The sequence below is a fragment of the Cyprinus carpio genome, chromosome A17 (genome assembly GCF_018340385.1).
Source record: "Cyprinus carpio isolate SPL01 chromosome A17, ASM1834038v1, whole genome shotgun sequence".
NCBI lineage: Eukaryota > Metazoa > Chordata > Actinopteri > Cypriniformes > Cyprinidae > Cyprinus > Cyprinus carpio.
The window spans coordinates 4,141,861-4,165,103 of record NC_056588.1 but is presented as its reverse complement, the minus strand read 5'-3'; the positions used below and the strand labels follow the sequence as shown (position 1 = coordinate 4,165,103).

The following is a 23,243-nucleotide window of genomic DNA, read 5'->3' as shown; positions in this document are numbered from 1 at the left end:
GAAAAAAAAAATCAATGGCTATAGGAAGAATTTACAGGTGTAGTTACAGCTGAAATTAGTATGAAAAGTGTTTCAGCATGCATTATAGAATCAGAATATAGATGATACATTACACTGTGCTCAGGGCGTGAAGGTAATATCCTTTTCATACCTGCCTAATGAAGTGTTGAATTTATTAATTTAATAAGCATGAAAACCCAGGCATGCCTTTTTGACTGGGTGATCCATAAAAGTATAGATAGGGAGACGGATGAGAAATTTACCTGGGAATAACATGGTGTGTTCTGAAATAATGAACACTTAAACCATGAATCCATAATTGTCTTTCCATAAAACTTGGATGTGAAATATCTAGATCGACTGCTGTGAGAATTTTATCATGTACATATAGCATTTCAAAGAACGTTCAACTTCTCCAATGATCACAGTTGAACCGATGCTCTCTTAGTTAATTGCTGCTCCCGTGTGGCCATCAGTGAAATCAACCACAGAAATGCTGTAAATGAAGTAATTTTTCTTGAAGGAAATCCCTGAATCTTTGTGTTGGACCCAGCTATAGTATTTCATGACTCTGTAATGCAATGAATTATTTTACACACCAGCCCAAACTCTCACTTGTGGAGCATGGAATAGTTGCGCTCTGTTAAAGGAATATTTCGACCCTCGTGTCGATCGAAGCCTGTATGGAAAAACACAGCTGAGAGATACAAAACTCACAGGATGTTGACTTGAAAGGCAAGAGTGACAGAAAGATTGGTTTTCAGTCTCCAAAATCTAAACAATGCAGGCCAGCTGGGATCACGAAGCCGGTTTTATTAGAAACAAAACATACAATACTGCTAGAAATGGCTCATAAATATCAGAGCTACAGACAGAAAGGCAGCTTACAAATTCTGCAATGTGTTTGGAACGGGGCATTAAACCCTGCGCTGAAACACAAACCATCAACAGCACTGAGACGAGAGACGTGCACAGGGTCTAAAAATACGCCATTGTTCTGCGCTGTTGGCTAGAGGCGGCATTCGAGCTCTCATGCTTAATTGGCTACATTGGCACTGCTTTCGCCTTCCTCGACTAGGCATTCAAAAGTATCTACTACAGGTGTGCTAAAACCAGCTAGTTTCCTCCCTCCGTTCAACATAAGTCTCATCACAGAGCTTCATACACGTAAACATCAGATTCGAAGCAACAGTTCAGGCAAAAAAAATGAATGTTCAGTCATTATTTACTTGCCCTCATGATGTTCCAAACCCATATGCTGGCATTTTTGTCCGTAAAACACAAAGTAATAGCTTTTGAAGAATTGTTTCGGTTTTTGCCATATAAAGAAAAAGCATAATAAAACTAATCAATATGACATTTGCACTACATGCCAGGTTTTCTGAAGCCATACAATAGCTTTGTAATTTAAGGAAATTTAAGATAATTTATGTCTAGCTCTTTCAAAAATGGTGTGCAGAAGCAATTGCATTGGCATTGTTCCAACAACAGCATTTTTACATTTTGGAGACAAATGTGGGCTAAATGACTGAATAATGACTAAAAAAAACCTTAAATGACTGAAAGCTAATGTATGGCTTCAGAAGACTTGGAAATAAAGCATATGGACTATTTTTGTCTACATAATAATTCTTCAAAAAAATTCAGATTGTGTCCAGGTACGAAAAAAAAATGCTTATGGGTTTGGAATAGCATGAGGGCGAGTTACATAATGAATGAATTATAATTTTTGTGTAAACCTTTTTTTTTATTATGTTGCTACTTCACTCAGATAGCAAAATAAATTCATTCTGATTTAAACAGTAACAAATATATTGTCCTTATGTATACTCAACATGTAGTGTTTACCTTTTTTGTCATAATTAATTATTAAAGAATGAGATTTCATACGATTGACAATCTCTCTTTTCCAAGATCTAGGCTCAATGTATGCATGATATAAATGGGGAAAACTGAGGGCAGTGCCAATGTGACTGCTGGCTGTGTGTAACTATGAAAATGACTGAGGCTCTCAGGCAGCACTGGACACTGCCAGCTTTTTCAGATGATCCATAAACACCTGAAGACTCACGTCGTCTGTCAGAATGGGTGCGCCAGACTCCTACACAAACACAGGAAGTGTGATTCAATCAGCAGCGGTGTGGGTAAAACAATATTAGAATAAGCTGAGACATGTTTATATTTTTCTAAACAAAAGCTCTTCACAGTAGACTAATCCATATTCCTCACATAGGAAATGTGCTAGTGTTGGTGAGATATACAGCACTAACCTGACCCCATGCATACATGTTGTTGTGAGTCTGAGAAGGATTCACTTTGGAGAGGAGGAAACGAGCCTGGAGGGGGAGAGAAAATAAATCTGGGTAAATATTCAGTCCCTATAAACAGTTCACATGGTGTATTAATATGCCGATTATAAGCCAAGCCTCAGTGACCCATTACAGTCATTTATTCACAAGCACCGTTTAAAAATCTCTGAGGGCGGGTTGCTCAAGCGTAGAAATTGACTGAAGAGCTGTCGGAACAACTGTTTTCAAAGTAGCACCTTCCATTTGAGCTGTCATTAATCAAGGCTGGAGAAAATGGAGGTGGCTTTGTGAAAGCAATTTATAAATATTGGCAATGACTAATGCAAAATTACTGATTCAAACATTGTCATTTGCCATGGCTTTCACAAACCAACTATTTTTTTTTAAAATAACATGGATAGATCTGGCTGTAAAAGCCTACATTGTAAAACAGCCTGTAGGACTGTATATTGGGGCTGAATGGGACAAAAAAATGTGATACTGTATGTCAGAGTATATCTGTTCATTAAGTCTTGGAGTGTAAATGCAGCTAACTGACCTGTTAAAAGTGGCATTTGCTCTCAAAAAACTGAAAAAGGTGTTTATTTTCATCATATATACATATATATAGAGAGAAAGATAATTAAAAAATCATCAAAATTTGGAAAAATATCAAATTATAAATTTTTAGCTCAACATCGCTCAGCCCTACTATATATACACACAGACATCTGTGACCACACATCAGTTGACATCCATATTCATGAGTCAAGTGCACTTAAATGTTGGCTGCAACAAACAAAATGAACTTTGATTTGTTATTCTGCTTGGTAACCATAATCCTCAGCCATTATAATTAAAAATAACAAATTTAACAATAATTCCAAAACTGACATCTATTATATTATAACTTTTGTTTCTATTCGTGTGAGTGAGTGTGTGTGTTTTCACAACAAAAAAAATAAAAAATCCACAAAATTAACCAACTTTTATATTATAACTGTTGTTGCTATTCCATTAAAAAACAACAACAACAACAAAAAACAGAAATAATCCACCATGGTACTATGATTTTTACCAGAATATTTACCAGGGTTCTGTTCCAAAACTTGAGCTGGCACTGAGCTGCCTACCTAGACAGCAATTTAAGGCATCACTGGTGCATTCCCAATGTGAAGGCTATGTCAAAGAGTAGGCAGAAACATATTGCTGACTAAAATCTGACATTGAGAGGCGAGATGAGGAAAACTGAGAGAAATATCTGTTATTAATGTCTGTTATTAATACATTTAATTAAATACCTAAAAGTATTGACAAATAACAAATCTAATTAAAATGTAGGGCTGTCAAATGATTAATCACGATTAATCACATCCAAAATAAAAGTTTTGTTTACATAATATATGTGTGTATACTGTGTATATTTATTATGTATATATAAATACACACACATGCATGTATATATTTAAGAAGAATATGTTATGTTTATATATTAAATATATTTATATATAATATAAAATATTATAAAATATAAATATATAAATGTAATACATGTAAATATTTTCTAAATATATAATTTATGTGTGTGTATTTATATATACATAATAAATATACCCTGTACACATACATATATTATGTAAACAAAACTTTTATTTTGGATATGATTAATCGTGATTAATCATTTGACAGCCCTATTAAAATGTCTTTCTTTTATCCATTTTACCAAATGATTTCAGATTTGGAATCAACTGAGTCAAGTCTTTCATGCGTTTCATACAAGTAGTGCAGTGTTGCTGACTACGTAGTGTTCCAAATCCGTTGCTTATCAGGCTCTGTTTATGGACACCTTAGAAGGTAACTGCCGACATTTCAGGTTCCCCAAAGGCCTTTCATCAAACAGTTCTTAAAAGAACCATTTGTGAAGAACATTTTAATAATCTGTGAATCAGTGAATATTAATGACCTTTACTAAAGAATAATAAATATTGATGACATTTAATATGACTAAACTCTACTAAAGCAGTGTAACCTATTTAGTTTAGCACGAGTTCCTCATAATTATTGACGTCCTCTGTACCTGACTGCCGCCGTGCTCTGTGTCGATGTAGCGTGGCATGGGGAAACGAGTGTGCAGAAGCTCTTGGGCATCATCCACAGGAGCCTGAAGCAGGTGGCGGAAGTTCTCATACTCAGGCATGTCCTGGTACCCGGCTTTACGCCATTGAGACACCGTCTACATGAGGGAAAAGAGTGCATCTATCAGAAGTCATCCAACAATATGCTAAATCTGAAAATTCATCTTGTTTACTAGTGCTAGTAAATGTGACTCTAAGAGAACATCTCACTCCATTTGTTTAAAATTTCACTTCATTAGCATGTACTTCAGCGAGACACCTCCGATGTTTCATCAGAAAATGTCTGTCCTCTGAAACGCAGCCAAGTTTAAACTTGTTTCAGTGCAAAACTGGCTCTGATTTCATGTGCGCAGATTATTGAACAGTTCAGACAGAGACCAAGAAAGCAGACTGCATTCTAATTACTGAAAAGATGAAAAAAACTTGGATTTAAACCAGTGTCTACCCAGTCACATGGGAAAACAAACCACTGTGCAATCGGAAGGCAGAACATGCACTGTGATTTTTACATCTTACCTCTCCATGGTAAATCACAATCTGGAAGAAGGTGTCCATGAGGAGGATGCGGTCAGGCAAGATACTGCTGCTGTCCAGCAACACAGGCTACAACAACAAGAAACAACGCACATGATTAGACTGTCAGTGTCAGTTAGATGCTTTGTTAAACATCTTTCCTTGAACTTCCCCCTTCTGATCCCAGTGTCAGGGGAAAACAGTAAGTGACAAAGCCCTCCATTAAAAGCAGATTAGAAATACACACATGTACGTTTGAGTTGCTCACTGCTACTGAAGAACAAGCACTACCAGACCATTATTTAGAGTTTATAAAACCCATTTGCCTGCTTGCATTCTATCTCTATCTCTCAAAAACTTCTGTGAAACTACACACAACCTTCATGCATGAGTACAAATGGTACCTTTGTAAAAAGGTTTAAAGACAACAATAATATGAGCTTGAACGAAAATAAGAACAAAAGATCACAGCACACTAATTAAACAAAACACTGTTTAATCTGTTGAGTCAGGGGACATCAAGTGCACTGTCATTATGGCACTGCAGTGCAGATTCAACACGAGTCATGACACATGATTTACTCTGAAGCTCATAAAAAAAAAAATCTATGAATACTGATATTTAAAAATTGTTAAGCTAGTTTCACTTTCTATGCACTACCTTTCAAAAGTCTGGGGTCAGTATTTTTTAATACAGTTATTCTGCAAGGACGCATTTAAAATATCAAAGTAAAAATAAATATTAAAAAAATCAAATAAAATTAAAGGGATAGTTCACCCAAAAATCAAAATTATGTCATTAATGACTCACCCTCATGTCGTTCCAAACCCGTGAGACCTCCGTTCATCTTCGGAACACAGTATAAGATATTTTAGATTTAGTCCGAGAGCTTTCTGTCCCTCCATTGAGAATGTATGTACGGTATACTGTCCACGTCCAGAAAGGTAATAAAAACATCTTCAAAGTAGTCCATGTGACATCAGAGGGTCCGTTAGAATTTTTTGAAGCATCGAAAATACATTTTGGTCCAAAAATATCAAAAACTACGTCTTTATTCAGCATTGACTTCTCTCCCGGGTCTGTTAGAAGCGCGTTCACAACACTGCAGTTTAGTGATATCCGGTTCGCGAACGAATCACTCGATGTAACCGGATCTTCTTGAACCAGTTCACCAAATCGAACTGAATCGTTTGAAACGGTTCGCGTCAACAATAAGCATTAATCCACAAATGACTTAAGCTGTTAACTTTTTTAACATGGCTGACACTCCCTCTGAGTTCAAATAAACCAATATCCCGGAGTAATTCATTTACTCAAACAGTACACTAACTGAACCGAGCCAGATAACGAACGAAACATTGACTCGTTCTCGAGTCAAGAACCGTTTCTGTCGGACGCGTCCGGTTCGAGAACCGAGGAGCTGATGATACTGCGCATGCGTGAAGCAGACTGACACACAGCGCGTCTGAACCGAACTGGTTCTTTTGGTGATTGATTCTGAACTGATTCTGTGCTAATGTTATGAGCGCAGGTAAACCGAAGGCTTGAATCAAGGGCAATCATCGCCACTGAAGTCATTACGTCGAGCGCAAAAGAACTGGTGAACCGTTTTCGGCAACCGGTTTATTGAATCAAACTGTCCGAAAGAACCGGTTCGCGGAGAAGAACCGAACTTCCCATCACTACCGGTGATCCGAAAACCGATGCAACCGGTTCTTGACTCGAGAACGAGTCAATGTTTCGTTCGTTATCTGGCACGGCTCGGTGTTCATCTTCAGTTCTCTCTTCACAGCAGTTCAGTCAGTGTACTGTTTTGAGTAAATGAATTACTCCGGGATATTGGTTTATTTGAACTCAGAGGGAGTGTCAGCCATGTTAAAAAAGTTAACAGCTTAAGTCATTTGTGGATTAATGCTTATTGTTGACGCGAACCGTTTCAAACGATTCAGTTCGATTTGGTGAACTGGTTCAAGAAGATCCGGTTACATCGAGTGATTCGTTCGCGAACCGGATATCACTAAACTGCAGTGTTTGTGAACGCGCTCCTAACAGACCCGGGAGAGAAGTCAATGCTGAATAAAGACGTAGTTTTTGATATTTTTGGACCAAAATGTATTTTCGATGCTTCAGAAAATTCTAACGGACCCTCTGATGTCACGTGGACTACCTTGAAGATGTTTTTATTACCTTTCTGGACGTGGACAGTATACCGTACATACATTCTCAATGGAGGGACAGAAAGCTCTCGGACTAAATCTAAAATATCTTATACTGTGTTCCGAAGATGAACGGAGGTCTCACGGGTTTGGAACGACATGAGGGTGAGTCATTAATGACATAATTTTGATTTTTGGGTGAACTATCCCTTTAATACTGTTCTTTTAAACTTTCTATCCAAAGAATCTTGAAAAAATATATCCCAATTTCCACAAAATATTAAGCAGCACAGCTATTTTTCAACACTGATAAGAGTAATAAATTACCAAATCAGCATATTAGAATGATATTTTAAAGGATCATGTGACACTGAAGACTAAAAATTGACTGATGAATGAAAATTTTAAAATATATTAAATGTATTTTAAATATAGACATGGCTTAAAAAAGTTTATACATTTATTGATTTCTAAAAATTTTGGGAAAATGTAAATTTCATACGTTGAAAAACATGCGTGAATTTCTCTTTAGTGAACATGGTTATCTTACATCTATAAAGTCCCTCACTATTCAGTCAAACTAAGCAAACATTAGATGCGCAGTGAGAGAAGGTCTGCATGTTTACCTCTGGTGGTCCATTGAATGAATACGCATACAGGATGGGCTGTACCATTATCAGAGACTGGGTCAGGTCCTGCCTCATGAACTGGTGTCTGTAATAGGTGCTTTCATCAGGACTGTTGTTGAACACTTGCAGGAATGGAGACCTCCTCAGATGGAACATAAACTGCCAAAAACAATGTCAAGATTTCATTTTCTCTTAGCTGTAAAGTGAGATTAAGTGTTGTCTCAAAGCGTGAGACAAAAGGTACCTGAGGGTACAATGAGAACGTCTCGGAGAAGCGGAATGAGTTGGGATCGTCTTTATGATAATCTCCAAATTTCTGGCACTGCAAATGAAAGAAAATAAAGAAATTATTGTGCATTCCTAATACTAATGGACTGATTATACTAAGCAATATAGTGCAAGACCCAGCTAAAAGAAGAAGTGCTGAAAGACCCACCAAGCGGATGAGCTGTCGGTCCAACCAGCGCAGAACATCCGGGCCCTCCTCTGTCTCAGCCCTATAGATGGCCAGGCGGGCCATGAGGATGGCAGCGGCCTCCTGGTCAAAAGATGCAGCGATGCTCTGGATCTGAGTCTGCGCATCAGCCCAGCTGAAGAGGAGGATGAGGAGAACATTATAGCACAATGACCTTCAAACACAAGCCTTGGCATCATCAGTCTGACTCACATTGATTCATCTTCACTGTCTGGATGCTAAAAAAGAAATCTAAAAGGTATATTTAAAAAGAGACAACAAAACAAAAGTCAAAGAGCTCTGAAATTATCTTTCAGGCACTTAAAACATTTCAAGTATTTTTGAAAGCCTCAAGCAGCGCATTAGGCTTTGTCCAAGACTAAATTTATGCTTTATATGCACATCGATTCTGACAAACACATGCAATGTTCTAAAAGTGGAATCTTTTGATGTCTTCTTCGAGTCGTCATGGAAACTGTACGTGATTGTTGAGGATAACAAATGGAGGATGATGACCAAACTTGAACGCATTTATGAAAGATAGATGGTCGCGCAAAGAACAATCTACAATCATGATGATGTGTCCCAAGGTTTTTTCCCCAAGTTCCTTTTGCCAAGTATACGATTACTCAAATGGTTAGTGATAAAAGTGGAAACAGATGTTCTAATGTACGGCAACCATTTAAAAGTTTGGGGTTGCTAAGATATTTTAATGATTTTGATAGAAGTATCTTATGCACACAAAGGCTAATTTATTTAATCAAAAATACAATTTAAAATAACGGTTCTGTTTTAATACATTTTAAAAAGTAATTTATTCCAGTGATGCAAAGCTAAATTTTCAGCATTATAACTTCAGTCTTCAGTGTCACAATCCTTTAGAAATCATTCTATTATGCTGATTTGTTGCTCAAGAAATAGTTATATTATCAATGTTGAAAACAGTTGGACAGAGGACTTACTTCCTTGCAACTGTGGTCACTCTGATGCGCCTCTGCCCACTAGAATGCTGATATTGCGTCACGTACTGTATGGCTCCACGTCCACCCTGTGGGATAGGAGCGTTGTGCTGAAGGGGAAGAAAAGACAGAGAACACTGCTCAATATTTTGTTCAACAATATTAAAGAGAAACCCGTCAAATGCTATTACAAAGATAAAGGGTTGCACTGAAACAGGTTTCGAAAACCTTCCCACCACCCTGGCACCCATCTGCAATTGTTCAGACAAACTAGCAAACTGAATAGTCTCACCCAGAGTCACACCATTAGCGGAGCATGACATTGGATCTCTAAAACCAATGAACAATTTTGGAAGCATTAGCAAGCCACAGTGTCCCACTCCTCAAGATGTCATCCAGATTATATAGATTTTTTGTTTTTGAAAAAAGTCTCTTAAGCTCACAAAGGCTGCATTTATTTGATCAAAAACACAGTAATATTACAAAATATTCATAAAATTTAAAATATACTTACAGTTCTTTTTTAATATATTTGAAAATATAATTTATTCCTGTGTTGCCAAAGCTGAATTTTCAGCCTTCTTTATCATAAAAAAACAATCTTCTATTTCCTATATATATATATATCATTTATATATAAAAAAAAAATCTTATTGCAAACTTTTGACCAGTGATGGATTCCCACCCAGAAAAATCTCACTGTAGCACACATTTCTCTGAAATATAAATGTCCAATTGAAAGCTAAACTAAGAATCATGGCCCATAAATGCTCAACATGTCTATAAACTGACTGCAACTGTGAAGTAATTGGTAAGTTTTCATATTTCTATTTGGCTAAACAATGAAGTCCAGGCAAGGTACTGCAAATATGGCTTGTGCAATACCACCAAAAAACCTGTAATCCCAAAATTTAATGCCCGAATGAAAGGACACATGTAATAAAATAGAACTGGAAGGAAGGCTTAAGCTCTGGGTAAACGCACTGAAGCCTTAATTAATGATTACGGCTTAAACCGCATCATGATTCTTGCCAATTATACTAAAAAAACACTTGAGTAGAAAACGGCTCATAAAGTCGGCAGCAGCCGCAACAGAGAGGATATTGAATCTCAAGCGTTGTGTTTGCAGAGCAGTGCAGCTCCAGCCTCCCAGTGCACCCTGTGTCCACAGAAACTTGCTCTTTAAATGTTAGATGCTTTATTTACCTCGCTACATGTGATTGTAGCTGTATGCATAGTTTTGCCTCTCAAGGCAGCGTGTTTGCCATTTTCGAACCGGCTGAGGCAGGTGCTGATAGTAAAGGTGGAGGGGGGTTTGACTAACGCTCCCCAAAGAGATTAGTGCTTGGTGAAGTGCAGTTGATCCTCTACTCCTGACGATCAGCATGAGGTACACTCCTCCCATAAAGTAACACCTTCCCTGGTGGTTTGGCACAGATAACGTGACCTCTTCTTTCCACAGCTTCCAGTGCGATCTCTGTTGTTGAATGAGTGTTTGTCTTTCTGTCAGTAAATGTCTGCATTTGAATGCCCATGTAAACATGCAGTGGACGGCGGTGGTTTATGCGGCACTGATGACTGGTTCCAGTATCTGCTCCGTGTTGGGGAACTTGTTATTACTGTTGGTGGTGTTACTCAACCGAAGCTTGCAAACGGACACCTGGGTTCTCACACTGAGCTTCTGTCTATGTGATCTGGCGCTGGGCATCTCCACCATCCCTTTCGGTATCCATAACAGCCTTTCTCAAGTCAAGAGCTACCCCACCAAGAGCGCCACCTGCAAGGGCAGTGCCTTTCTGTTTTTATTGCTCCAGCTTGCCTCAATCCATTCGCTCACCTGGGTGACTGTCGACAAGTTCAGAGAGATCTGCTTCGCACTCAGCTACCCCGTGATCTTCACAGCATACAGGGCCAAAATCATCCTCGCAATGGTGTGGGTCTACAGCATCCTCAACGCAGCTCTGCCACTCTTTGGTTTTGGTAGTTACGTCTACAGCGAGACAAAGTTCCTCTGCGTTCCCAGCTTCAAACCGTCCAGTATTGCCTTCAACATGCTCTTCATGGTGGTGGGAATCATTATTCCCATTGTACTGATGTGCTCAATGTATGGATATATAGTGTATATAGCCAGGAACCAGGTGCGACGAGGGACGTTTGTTTGCAACGAAGACCATTGTTTCTACGTGCCAGCCAATAATTACTTCAAAAGCTCCATAGTAATGGTGACTACCATAGGTAAGCATAATTAACCCAGGGGGCATAAAGCAGCTTTATTGTGTTTGATTTGCCACAGTGTTTTGGATCTTCAATAAGTGATTATCTTTCTGACATCATTTAGGTTTGATTAAGTACAATCATTTCTCCCTGACATATGGAGACTTGCTTCCTGCTTAATACAAACACTCTGAACAACACCAGCATCCACATATAATATCATTGTTTGGGGTCGGTAAGATCTTTTAAAAATGTTTTTGAAAAGTCTCTTATGCTTAACAAGGCTGAATTTCTTTGATCAAATTTACAATAAAACCCCAATATTGTCATATATTATTGCAACTGAAAACAGTTGTTTTCTGTTTGAATATATTTTAAAATGTAATTTATTCCTGTGATGCAAAGCCAAATTTTCAGTCATCAGTGTCACATGATCCTACATAAATCATTCCAATACGCTGATTTGCTGCTGATGGAAACCATAATCCATTTTTTCAGGTTTCTTTGATGAATAGGAATTTCAAAAGAAAAGTATTTATTTGATATATAAATATTTTGTAACATTATATTTAGTCACTTTTAGTCAATTTAATGTGCCCTTGACTAATAAAAACAAAAATCACTAAAAACAAATAAAACTAAAAAAAAAAAAAGCTGTAAGTCATAAAAAAAAAAAAAAAAACGCTGTAAGTCAAAATTATACACACACTTTTATAATATATAAAACAAAATATATTTCTCACAACCTTAAAAAAACATTTCAAAATAAAGATTGAAGCTTAAATGCTTCGAATTTTTGCAGACAAACATAAATTGACTATGTATGAATTTCATTTCAAAACTAAAACTTTAATTTATTTAATGAAAGAGTTGGACTGGAGATGAAGGAGAAGCAGCCAACAAGTGTCCAGCACACTACAGTACTTCAGTGCTGTTTAACAGCAACCCACACTGCACCTCATGAAGTTGGTGTGCAGAGCTGGAATCTACACAACGAAGCAGCTCAAAAAATAATCTAATAATAATAACAACATAATTCCCATATTTCCATTTGTGCTATTCTAGAGTTTCAGCTTCTTCCCCATTATGGAAATAATAAAGAATGAGTCGTTGGGAACAAACTTTTTACTGGTTATGCAAATGTGAGAATGTATAGAATAAAATTAGAGTTATCGATATTACAGTCGCCAAAGACCTCAATCTGTGTGCATATGTAGACCTACGACTAACCAACAGAATACATTTGACTGCAAAATGAATTGCTGTGGATTGATTGTGATTTAACTAAATGTAATTAAATCAATTAAACATTTTAATCGATTGACAACTTAATTATTTTAAATGTATAATGTTTATTCTTCTGTTTTTTGGTGACTGAGAAAAAGGTAGATTATGAAAACTAATTAGCAAAATACATCACACATGCAACACAACCTCCAGACAGTGCAAGTCGATACTCCTCTTGAGCTAATGAAATAAGCTTGTTCAAAAAAAATCTTTAACCACGTCATGTGATTTGTGCGTGTTGTTGACAGTGTGCCTGCTCATTTGCTGGCTGCCATACATCGTTATCTGCTTCTATGAGACACTGACGGGAAAAGAGAGCCCGCAGCCTGCCTCGGCTGTTGCCACATGGCTCGTACTCTTCACTTCAGCTCTTAACCCATGGATCAACTCCATGACTCAAATGTAAGCAACTAAGTGCTCCATTTTGATTCTTATAAAGTATATCATGTGGAATTAGGATAAAAAGGCAGACATGTTTCTTGCAAAGCAAAAAGGGCTGGGCTGCATGGCGATTTATATTCGGTGTGACAAAAGAAACACGTCAACTAGTAGAGATTCTCCTATACCATTTATATACCTATACCATTTTATATGTACTATACTGTTATATCGCCACACTCTGGTGGTAAAGCAACCTTGGAAAAACAGAAAGAATTACCTCAGATTTAAACTGATCTTTAAAATCATATTTTGCAAGGACTTCAGTTTGTGTCCACCAAAATATGTATAACAGCTGCACAACTGTTTTCAATATTGATAAAAATAAATATTTCTTGATCAGCAAATCAGCATATTAGAATGATTTCTGAAGGACCATTGACAATTAAGACTGGAGTAATGATGCTGGAAATTCAGATTTGCATCACAAGAATAAAAAAGAAAAAAAAAAAAGTAAACAGAAAACAGCGGTTTAAAATTATAACAATATTTCAAAAAATCTTACAGACCTTACTATGCATTTTTGTATTATTATATAAACCATTTTATTGTTGAATTTCAAGGAATTTCATATATATTTAAATACTGTAAGACATTACTATAAATATAAGGTTTTGGTCATACAGCCCATTCCTATTTCATGCTAGATAGAAGACAGCCAAGAAGATCATAACGCATTATCCCTGAATATAAGCTTTCTATTTTGAGAAATGTAATCATGGATAGACATGACCTTTTTTTTTATTGTTGATTAAGACTTTCCTGGCCTTTTAACTATCAGATGTGACAGCCCATATTAATCCCAGACACATTCAATAATGTTTCATAAAATGCGACAGGAATTGAATGTGAAACAGGATTGGAAGCGGAAGGTGGAGGTTAAAACTCAATGGCCTAGAAAGAGAACATGTAGTGGCTATGAATCATGGTATTGATATGTGCTTGTTTTTTAGATTCTTAGAGCTTGCAAGTATGTGGGAGGTTTACCATGACCTTGTTTGTATCTCTCAGGAGGTACAGAGCAGCGCTGCGCAAAACCCTGAATAAAATCTGGCAGATGTTTGAGTATTTTCGTAAAAACTCCCTCTCCCAGTGCACAACCATACAGCCACGCCTCGAGAGCAACAGCTTCTCTTCGCCAGCTCCCAGTGTACCTCCGGCACTACAAACAAACAACGAACCCCAACAGGAACTCACACTAGTTTGAGTGCGACCCTCTCTGACCTTTGGTGGTTTGAATAGCACAGAAATAATCATGACTTAAGGAGGCATCTGCAGCATCACTTCACCCAAGCACAAGAGGACACTGGGTTGGCGGAGCTAACTAGAAGCAAATTTCACTGCTTATGATGTCAACAGACTTCATACAGAATGAAAGAACCTAGTGCGATATTCTACAGTTAACAAAAAAAGAGAATACAGGACTTTTGCATCAGAAAAGATGTATTGTTTTCTTTTGTGACTTGAACAGAAACAGTGAATCACTTTTTTTTTTAAATGAATGCTCAAAGGACAATGCAATGTGATTGTGAAATAAAACCTCTCTCTAAAATGCTCAGCATCTGAAACATGCCAATCAAACTGCATCCAAGACTGACTTTGACTGTTTTATGTAGTATTTGTATTATTTTGATAGCGCAATCTGAACTGACACATTTAGCTGGCTACGTAAATATGTTTTTGTTTTTTTCTCACACCAACCTCATAAATGAATATTCACTGAACAGTAACTGACATGTAAGCCGGCAAGCATTATAGGAATATTTCACCCCCCCCCCAAAAAAAGAAGAAAATTTGAAATAAATAAATAAATAAATAAATTGCACTCTCAGGCCATTCAAGATGAAGGCGAGTTTGTTTGGAGAAATGTACATAATTACATCACTTGCTCACCGTTGGACCCTCTGCAGTGAATGGGTGCCGTCAGAATTAGAGTTCAAATAGCTGATAAAAACTTCACAATAATCCAGTGTAAACTTTTTCCCCTGGAGAAAGCGTTATTATGGATTATGGACTTATTTCGGCAAGAAACAAAGGTTTAAAGTTAAAAAATCTTAATAATGTATTTATTTCTTACAAACACACAGCTTTTCACTTCACAAGATGTTTACTGATGTACTGGAGTTGTGTGGATTACTTTTGGATTTTTCTGAAGTTTTTATCAGCTGTTTGGGCTCTCATTTTGACGGCACCCATTTACTGCCAATGATCCAACTGTGAGCAAATGATGCAATGCTAAATTTGTACAAATCTGATGAAGAAACAAGTTTCACCTACATCTTGGATGACTTGAGGGTGAGTACATTTCCAGCAAATTTTCATTTTTGGGCGAACTACTCCTTTAAATCCATGCATACACAGAATGACCACAAAATAAAATGCGTAACTGTGAAGAGGGGACTAACTCCAAATTATTTTTCTGTAAAAATGTCATGTCATGTTCCTCAATATACTTTCCAGTATTTGAAATCATTTATTTACAATTCTATCTTTTGAGAATCACTGACATATAAAAGGTTAGAAACTACTACAGTTAAAGGGATACTCCACCCATAAATTAAAATTTTGTCATTAATCACTTACCCCCATGTCGTTCCAAACCTGTAAAAGCTTTGTTCATCTTCGGAACATAATTTAAGATATTTTGGATGAGTACAGAGAGGCTTGAGACTGTCCCATAGACTGCCAAATAAATAACAGTGACAAGGTCCAGAAAAGTATGAAAGACATCGTCAGAATACTCCATCTGCCATCAGTGATTCAACCATAACGTTATGAAGCTACAAGAATACTTTTTGTACACGAAGAAAACAAAACTAAGGACTTAATTCAACAATTCCTCTCCTCTGTGTCTCTCCAAATCAGCGTAGCACCATTTTGACAAGTCTGATCAGTACACAGGTGGCGTATGCTCTTCTGTATCAGCTGCGCCACAAGGATACGTTTTTTACCTGTATTTACGCTTTGGTTTGAAAGAAAATGCCATCTACATAATGCTCAGAATTGCCAAAATGGCGCTACGGTGATGTGGGGAGAGACACAGAGGAGAGGAATTGTTGAATAAAGTCATTATTTTAGTTTTCTTCGTGTACAAAAAGTATTCTCGTCACTTCATAACGTTAAGGTTGAATCACTGATGGCAGATGGATTATTCTGACAACGTCTTTCATACTTTCCTGGACCTTGATACTGTTATTTATTTGGCAGTCTATGGGACAGTCTCAAGCATCTCTGTTTTTATCCAAAATATCTTAAATTGTGTTCCGAAGATGAACAAAGCTTTTACGGGTTTGGAACGACATGGGGGTAAGTGATTAATGACAAAATTGTCATTTTGGGATGGATTATCCCTTTAAGTAATGCTTTAAACTGAAAAGAAGAAAAAAAAAAAAAGAATGTCTGCCCTCTAGCACACCAACTGAATATAAAAACCAAAACTACAAACCAAAAATAAGGGACAGTATCTGTGACTTTTGTAATACTGTGAAGGCAATTTTCACTTCACAATTTTACACAAACATTTTAAATAATGATAAAACATAAGTCAGTTAAGAGACGAGTCAAAATTATTTTCCGTGGTAATCCAAAACCATCCGTCGCAATGCTAGCTTGTAAACGTGTATGTTAAAGGATATTGTAAGAAAATCTGACAAATTTCACTCTTATGTACCTGATTCACGACCTCAAAGTAGAATGCAAGAGTGGTGTTTGGATCCAGTCCACAAATCTTCCACTGACTTGTGCCACCAGTTCCTATTTCCTACAAGCAGAAGTCAAAATGAATGTCAGTACATGTTCTGCATTGCCAGGAAAAACACTGAACCGAAGAGAAAACATATTGCCTATTTGATTTAAGATAGATGAGCTACTTACGTTTTCTGACACACAGGGACCTTTGGCGTTCAGGGAGACACATGGGCCGATTGCTCCAGAAATCTTTATCTCTCTTGAAGTCTGAAATAATAGTTTAATAAGATTATAAGGTAACCCACATGTAGCACAATTAAATAATGAAAGAATCAAAACAGTCAAGACAACAGAACAATTATATAAAAAGAAAAGCAAGCCACCTTAATCTCAAGAGTCCCTGCAAATGCCATTTTAAAGGAACCCTGCTCGTCCTTTGTGAAAACTCTCTGGAAAGTTTGCTTGAACAGGGATGTGTTGAAAGAGTCTGCCATGACCATATAACCCCTGTCATTTACACAAAAGCAGAAAGACATACTGTTGAAGACTAGTTAAAGTCTTAATACATTGCAAGTTTACAATCAGTACAAAAATCCTTTATTAAAACAGCATTATGGCAAAGGAACAGCGAGTTTCACACATTTCTGAATAAGTGTTTGCTCATACTAACAAGATTAGGGATAGAAATATGTCTAGATTTATGTTTCCTGACTCTCAACATGTTTTAATATACACCACAGTTCCCTCAAATCTCTAAACATGCACTGTCAGCATGCTGAAACACAATTTAAAAAAAAAAAACTGAAAACCTTTTTTGAATCACTTACCCTGTATGGTTGGTGCAGCATTTCATTTCCAGTAATCCTGTCTGATCCAGAGCGCATGCATAAATATCAATGATGTGTCCATTGGCAGCAGCACGGTTGGCCAAGGCTTCATAGTGCTACAAGGGAATGAAGTACAATTTTAAATGTGTACAGAAACAACACTCAAATCTCAAACAGAATAGGAATAGCTCAGATATTCAGAAGTGTAGATGTAAACTCAAATGTGGTAAGAATTAGGATAATCAGCTTTTATGGACCAGCTGATTGCCAGTTTTCACACGTAATGCTGTATGAATAAAATATAGAAAATAACACTCCAATATTACTGTTCTGCTCTGAATTTTCAAACAGTTGAAAAACGCAAAAGTCAGTTAAATTGTGAACTTTCCAATGCACCCGTGACCCATCACTCAACCAGTACAGTCACTTTAAAATACTCCATCTTTATGAAATCACTGGTATCACTAGTATGTGGGTACTTCTACCAAGCCAATCATACAGACAACAAATATGGGAAGACTCACTTTAGTGGCTTTCTTCATGAACTTGGCATTGTCTTTCTCAATGTCGTGCCAGGATCTAATAGGCGTTTTCAGTTCATCTCCTACCACCATACCCGGACCCTGAGTGGCGGGCCCACCAATGAAAGCCATGATGCGAGCACCAGTGTTAGGGAAAGTGCACTACAAGAGGGAAGGAAATGGAGGGCATCAGTTAACAAGCACAACGCTTTGGACACACTTAAATAAATTTATGATTTTTATGGTCTTAAAAATGTTTTGAATTAAAGACTTCATCTTAAATGCTTTAGAACCAATTATATTATAACCTGTGCCGACATATGAATGTTTTAGAAAACTCTTTCATTACAAAATATGTATTTTTAAGCAGAATAGTGAATAAAAAGCTGTGAATGAGTGTCCAGAACTTCAATGAGGTTTAAAAAGCATCCCAGGATGCACTTCAAGATGTTGAGTTTTTGAACACATCCAAAGTGTGCAAAACTACGTTGATCACAATCTAATTCCCATTCTTCTTTTTGTGCTACTGCATACATTTAATGCCTTTATTATTAGTCTAAAGTGAGGAAAATAGTAATAATAAAGAATGAGAAGGCGTGTCCAAACTGGTATTGTAAACTTATAATTTAGTAACTGCAGCTGTTAGCAAAACTGTCATTACAGCAGACCATTGAAGATAATAACATAAATCATGACAGTCACCTCTAACAGACCAACAGCAATGGAAAGAGCCACTCCGAGTGATCTCAGTGGTCGTTTTCCTTGAGTGACGGGCCAGGGGTCTCTCTGCAGCTCTCCCAGCAAATCTGTCAGATTCATATCTATCTTCTGTACTGGCTGCAGAAACCTGGGCACATATATAATCAGTGACTACCATAAATCACACTGTCTTCGTTCATATTGGTTTGTTTAACTGGTCCCCCGACTGAGCCTGGTTCCCCAAGGTTTTTTTTTTTCCCCCACTACAATCACTTTTGCCTTTGGCTTGCTAGTTGGGGTTTAAAAGACACTTAATGTTTAGTAATATTAGCAATTTGACTGCACTGATACTATCGGATGACGACACTATTGTCTTCTGTAGAGATGCTTTATAGCTGAATTGAATTGGTTTCATAATGGAAGGATTTTGTAATTTCGACACTGTTATTAGACTGAATCAACATTGAACTTGAGTTGAATAACGTCACTGTTGTCTTCTTCAGAGCTGTTTATAGCTGAATAAAACTTATTAAACTCAACTGACTTGAGCTAACACTAGAGCTGGTTTACAGCAGAATTTTAATTTGTCTCATATTTGATCAAATTTGCATCGATTCTGTTATCACTGTTTATCACTCTGAAGCTGCTTTGATACAATCTATAATGTATAAAGCGCTATATAAATTAAGCTGACTTGAAAAGACAACTCCAGAGATAGATTAAAACTATCAGAAGTTGAATAGCTAGCAAGATTCTTAAAAGCATCAATTTGATTATGCAAATTGTTCGTTTATACAGTTTGAAGATTTAAATGTGCAAAGCAGCTATAAAAACACTTTTAGCTCACCTGTTTGAAGGAGGAACCTGAGGCTGTTGTGGCCCTCGGCCTGCCTGTGCTGCAGCTGGTTTAGTTAACCCAAGCATCTCCTGTACAAAAGATTTATCAAATTAAAATATTTTATATTAAGAGACATTTGTGCTGATTAATTTAGTCAAACACCTGTAACTTAAATTATCTTAAATCACCTGAAGCTGCTTAGCACTGAGGTCTTTGGTGCCCCTGAAGACATAGCTCTTAGAGATGCCCTCACAGCCCAGCTCGTGAACCTGGACCATGCGTCCAAACGTAATGAGGCCCACCAGAGCAGTGGGAGGCAGCAGGCTGAGGGACATCTGAAGTGACTCCTTCAGTGCCTGCAGATCATCATCTTCCATGCATGTGTCCACCACATACAGGAAGTTCAGGGGCATCTGCGGCCCACGCTACAGAAAATAAATAGAACCAACGAGTCAAAGTTACTATTCATGAATTTCAAGTGATCTTCATCTCAATCCATATATCGGATCAGTAACTATTTTATTGCATGACTGCTACACGGTAGGTGTTCAATTTGCACAGTGCATACATATTAAGTTCTAGTTATCAGTATTTATATGGCAATGAAATGTGGTTAATTAAAATGTTTACCTGGACAACATATTCAATAGTGGAGAACTGCGGAAGAAGCTCAGCAGGTTGGTTGACCTCCGATATTCCAGCGTAAGTTGGCGGGAACTATTGCAGGACAAGTGTCATTAATTAATTGACACTTTCAAAAATGCAATGCACTTTTCTTGGGCTGCAACCACTAACCGATAATATCAATAATGAAATAATCATCAACGAATACGATTATCGATTAATGTCATCAGTGCACTCTGCACATAAAACATCACTTTACAGTAGTATATTATGACTTTCTATATATATTTCTGCATATATTTTAAATTTGTTTGCCCTGTCCGGCACTCTGGCAGATATGTGTGCTGTTTAATGCATTGGAATGTGTTTTCCTCAGCTTATAACTTACATTTTACAGTTTTATCCTTATCTGTCAAGCAAGAATGTACATTTTTGCATAAAGGTTCGCCCTAACAGCAAGTGAGTCTCCGTTACGCACTTCACTCGCTTCAGTGAATAAGAAGCAACACGCATATGCACATCAAACAGACAGAGTGCCATAATTCTAAAATATACATTTTACTAAAAATATTTCCTGTTAGACATTAAATGTAAGTTTAAAATTTCAGATGCAATTGTATTTTCCATGACAGCAGAAACAGTAAAGGGACTACTGTAATGGAGTATAAATATGTTCACATGAGTGAACTCCTACCATTTTTAATTTATTGATTTTAACTTCCAATTTCAAATGATAAACAATCTGTTTAAATGTAACCCCTTTTTTGCACATAATGTTAAATTTTTAGCCTACATACATTCAGTATAATTATTTCCACAAAACCGCATATTGTTTTGAGGATGTGGAATAATCTTTATCTTTCCATTAAAATTATGATTTTTTTTTTTTTTTAAATGATCTTTTTTTGGATTTGTCATCCGATTAATCGAGGAAATAATCTAGGGATTCATTCATTATCAAGATAATCCTTAGTTGCAGCTCTACACTTTTCAAAACTGCAATGACTTTACCTGGTTTCTCTGATAACAGAAGTTGCATGCCCAGAGTTTTGCTCTGTAATCCACTTGACTGCGAAAAAAATTTAAAAAAAAGCATAATAATATTAGGGCATCACAAGTAATGTATCCAGCTTTCATAATAAATGTGTTTTTTTGGAAATTACTGCAATGGATAAGAAGCGGATCCTCCATCTGTGAACTCATTATGCTGTCTGCTCTGATTTAACAGACTTACCACAGAGGATTGAGCACAGCTCGACATGTGGCCCGGCTGCACAGCACTGGCTCGTACTGAATCGGGGGAAGATCCGGCCGCTCCTTCAGCGGGGTGAACAGGGAAGCCACCGGAACCACCATACGCGTGGCTTCCAGTCGACTGGACGGCCAGACGTTCCAACTGAAACGCACGCCATCACGGTCCTCGTTCTGCTGGATGAACTCCTGGAAGGTCGCCATAACACCCTCTGGAATCTACCAGTTATTAGATAAGAGAGAAATATATGTGGTGATGTATTCAAATAAGACATACAATCTGATCTGTGTGTATATTAGTCAGATTTATTGTTACCCTTTGGACACAGGGCAAACTATAATGTCACATCACACATCATTAAAAGGATATAAGCAGTACGTGCTCAATTATGTCATGCCAAAAATGCTATAATACTGACTTTAAAAGTGGTTTATCCACAGAGTGGATTATTTTATTAAGCTAATTTTTAAATACAACATTTGTTGTTATTATTATTATTATTATTATTATTATTGTGCAATGCATTTTTCTGAACTTTCTCACCAGTTTGAAAACTCCATAGCTACAGAAGAGCATCAAAAATGCCACATGTGCAGATGAGAAGAAGTAGGAGACATATTAAAAACGATCAAGTGTGTCAGTTACAACACTTTTGGGTGAATATTAAGATACAAAATAAGTAAACAAGGCAACAATCTGCCCTATTTTCGTATAAGCTACTATTCCAACGTTAGCTCATAACCAATGTTAAGGTAACGTTAATTTATTTATTTCTCGCAAAGAAAAAAACAAGACATAAAACTGCGGTTATCCAGTGAGTTATATAGACAAATCGCACTTTGGTGAATAAGTTTAGTTTTAGTTTTTTAGTTTACTTGAACTAGCGTTACTTGGATCCACTGGGGGCGTCCGCAGCCCACCATCCAAAATTAGCCACAGAAAGCTAGTCCGATAGCTTAGGAAATAGAAATCAGCGTACATCAACATGAAGACAATTTGAGAGCACTAGAACTACTTTAGAAAGATCTGGTCCGATCAAACACTTCAGTAAACAGCCCCTTCGTTGACCTGCCCGCTAGTGTAAACATGATGCTTCCAGTCAACACTTCAATTCAAGCTAAATGCCCTTTAAACCCGCGATTTCCCGCACTACAGTCTATCTAACGCTTCAAATTAATCACCGTTAACCATAGAATCATTAGCGTAATAAAAACCATCATCTATTTGGGGAGAGTAAGTGTTTTGACGTACCTGGAGCCTTAATTTAACGTCTCCTCGGAGACTCTTCAGTGACAGCGAGCTCGCGAGCTGATGACGTAGCAGCTCAACATGGAGTCGGTGCCACGTCAAGAGGCCGACCCTCGTTTCATAAAGCATTTTAAGAGTTGGATTATACACTTAATCTTTTAGACGTTACTCTTTTTTATTTTTAAGTATTAAAATTACATATTTATTAAATTAAGGTAAATTAAGTTAATTTCCCCTAAAATTATTATACTTTAGTTATAGCATTGTTTTCTTGATTTTTTTTTTTTAAATGTTGAATATGAAAAAGTTTATATACATCATATTAGAAAAAAAAATCCCACTTCAATTAATTGTATCAAGAAATGCATTAAGTTGTAAATTTAATTGATACAATTTAAGTATTAAAACAAAAAAAGTATCATTTTAGGTAACTTTTATTATGTCTTTCATTTGTTTTATCATAATTCAAAACT

At 36.9% G+C, this 23,243-nt stretch overlaps 2 protein-coding genes across 2 annotated transcripts; one reads left to right on the top strand and one right to left on the bottom strand.

Moving 5' to 3' along the window:
* Nucleotides 1-793: 793 nt before the first annotated feature.
* On the bottom strand, nucleotides 794-22,891 carry sec23a (Sec23 homolog A, coat complex II component). Its single transcript, XM_019118462.2, has 20 exons — nucleotides 22,774-22,891; nucleotides 21,505-21,740; nucleotides 21,282-21,339; nucleotides 20,277-20,363; nucleotides 19,835-20,071; nucleotides 19,656-19,735; nucleotides 18,812-18,956; nucleotides 18,113-18,271; nucleotides 17,589-17,704; nucleotides 17,145-17,268; nucleotides 16,948-17,028; nucleotides 16,745-16,834; nucleotides 9,139-9,245; nucleotides 8,159-8,312; nucleotides 7,967-8,044; nucleotides 7,720-7,881; nucleotides 4,940-5,026; nucleotides 4,366-4,521; nucleotides 2,271-2,336; nucleotides 794-2,101 (listed from the first exon to the last, which is right to left on the bottom strand). Exons 2-20 carry the CDS (start codon nucleotides 21,723-21,725, stop codon nucleotides 2,012-2,014), a joined length of 2,298 nt encoding a protein of 765 aa, XP_018974007.1. The 5' UTR covers nucleotides 21,726-21,740; nucleotides 22,774-22,891; the 3' UTR covers nucleotides 794-2,011.
* LOC109105121 (adenosine receptor A3-like) lies at nucleotides 10,623-14,642 on the top strand. The gene is made up of 3 exons (XM_042773599.1): nucleotides 10,623-11,370; nucleotides 12,885-13,038; nucleotides 14,086-14,642. The coding sequence occupies exons 1-3, from the start codon at nucleotides 10,623-10,625 to the stop codon at nucleotides 14,279-14,281; spliced, it is 1,098 nt and encodes a 365-aa protein (XP_042629533.1). The 3' UTR covers nucleotides 14,282-14,642.
* Nucleotides 22,892-23,243: the final 352 nt, after the last annotated feature.

Bases quoted from the DNA above. Each gene is read 5' to 3' on its own strand.
- LOC109105121 (XM_042773599.1), top strand. From the start codon at position 10,623: ATGAGTGTTTGTCTTTCTGTCAGTAAATGTCTGCATTTGAATGCCCAT. The intron at 11,371-12,884 runs GTAAGCATAATT...TGTTGTTGACAG, and splicing joins AGTAATGGTGACTACCATAG to TGTGCCTGCTCATTTGCTGG. The intron at 13,039-14,085 runs GTAAGCAACTAA...TGTATCTCTCAG, and splicing joins ATCAACTCCATGACTCAAAT to GAGGTACAGAGCAGCGCTGC.
- sec23a (XM_019118462.2), bottom strand. From the start codon at position 21,725: ATGGCGACCTTCCAGGAGTTCATCCAGCAGAACGAGGACCGTGATGGC. The intron at 16,835-16,947 runs GTAAGTAGCTCA...TTCTGCTTGTAG, and splicing joins GTCCCTGTGTGTCAGAAAAC to GAAATAGGAACTGGTGGCAC. The intron at 8,045-8,158 runs GTGGGTCTTTCA...TTTCATTTGCAG, and splicing joins ACCGACAGCTCATCCGCTTG to TGCCAGAAATTTGGAGATTA.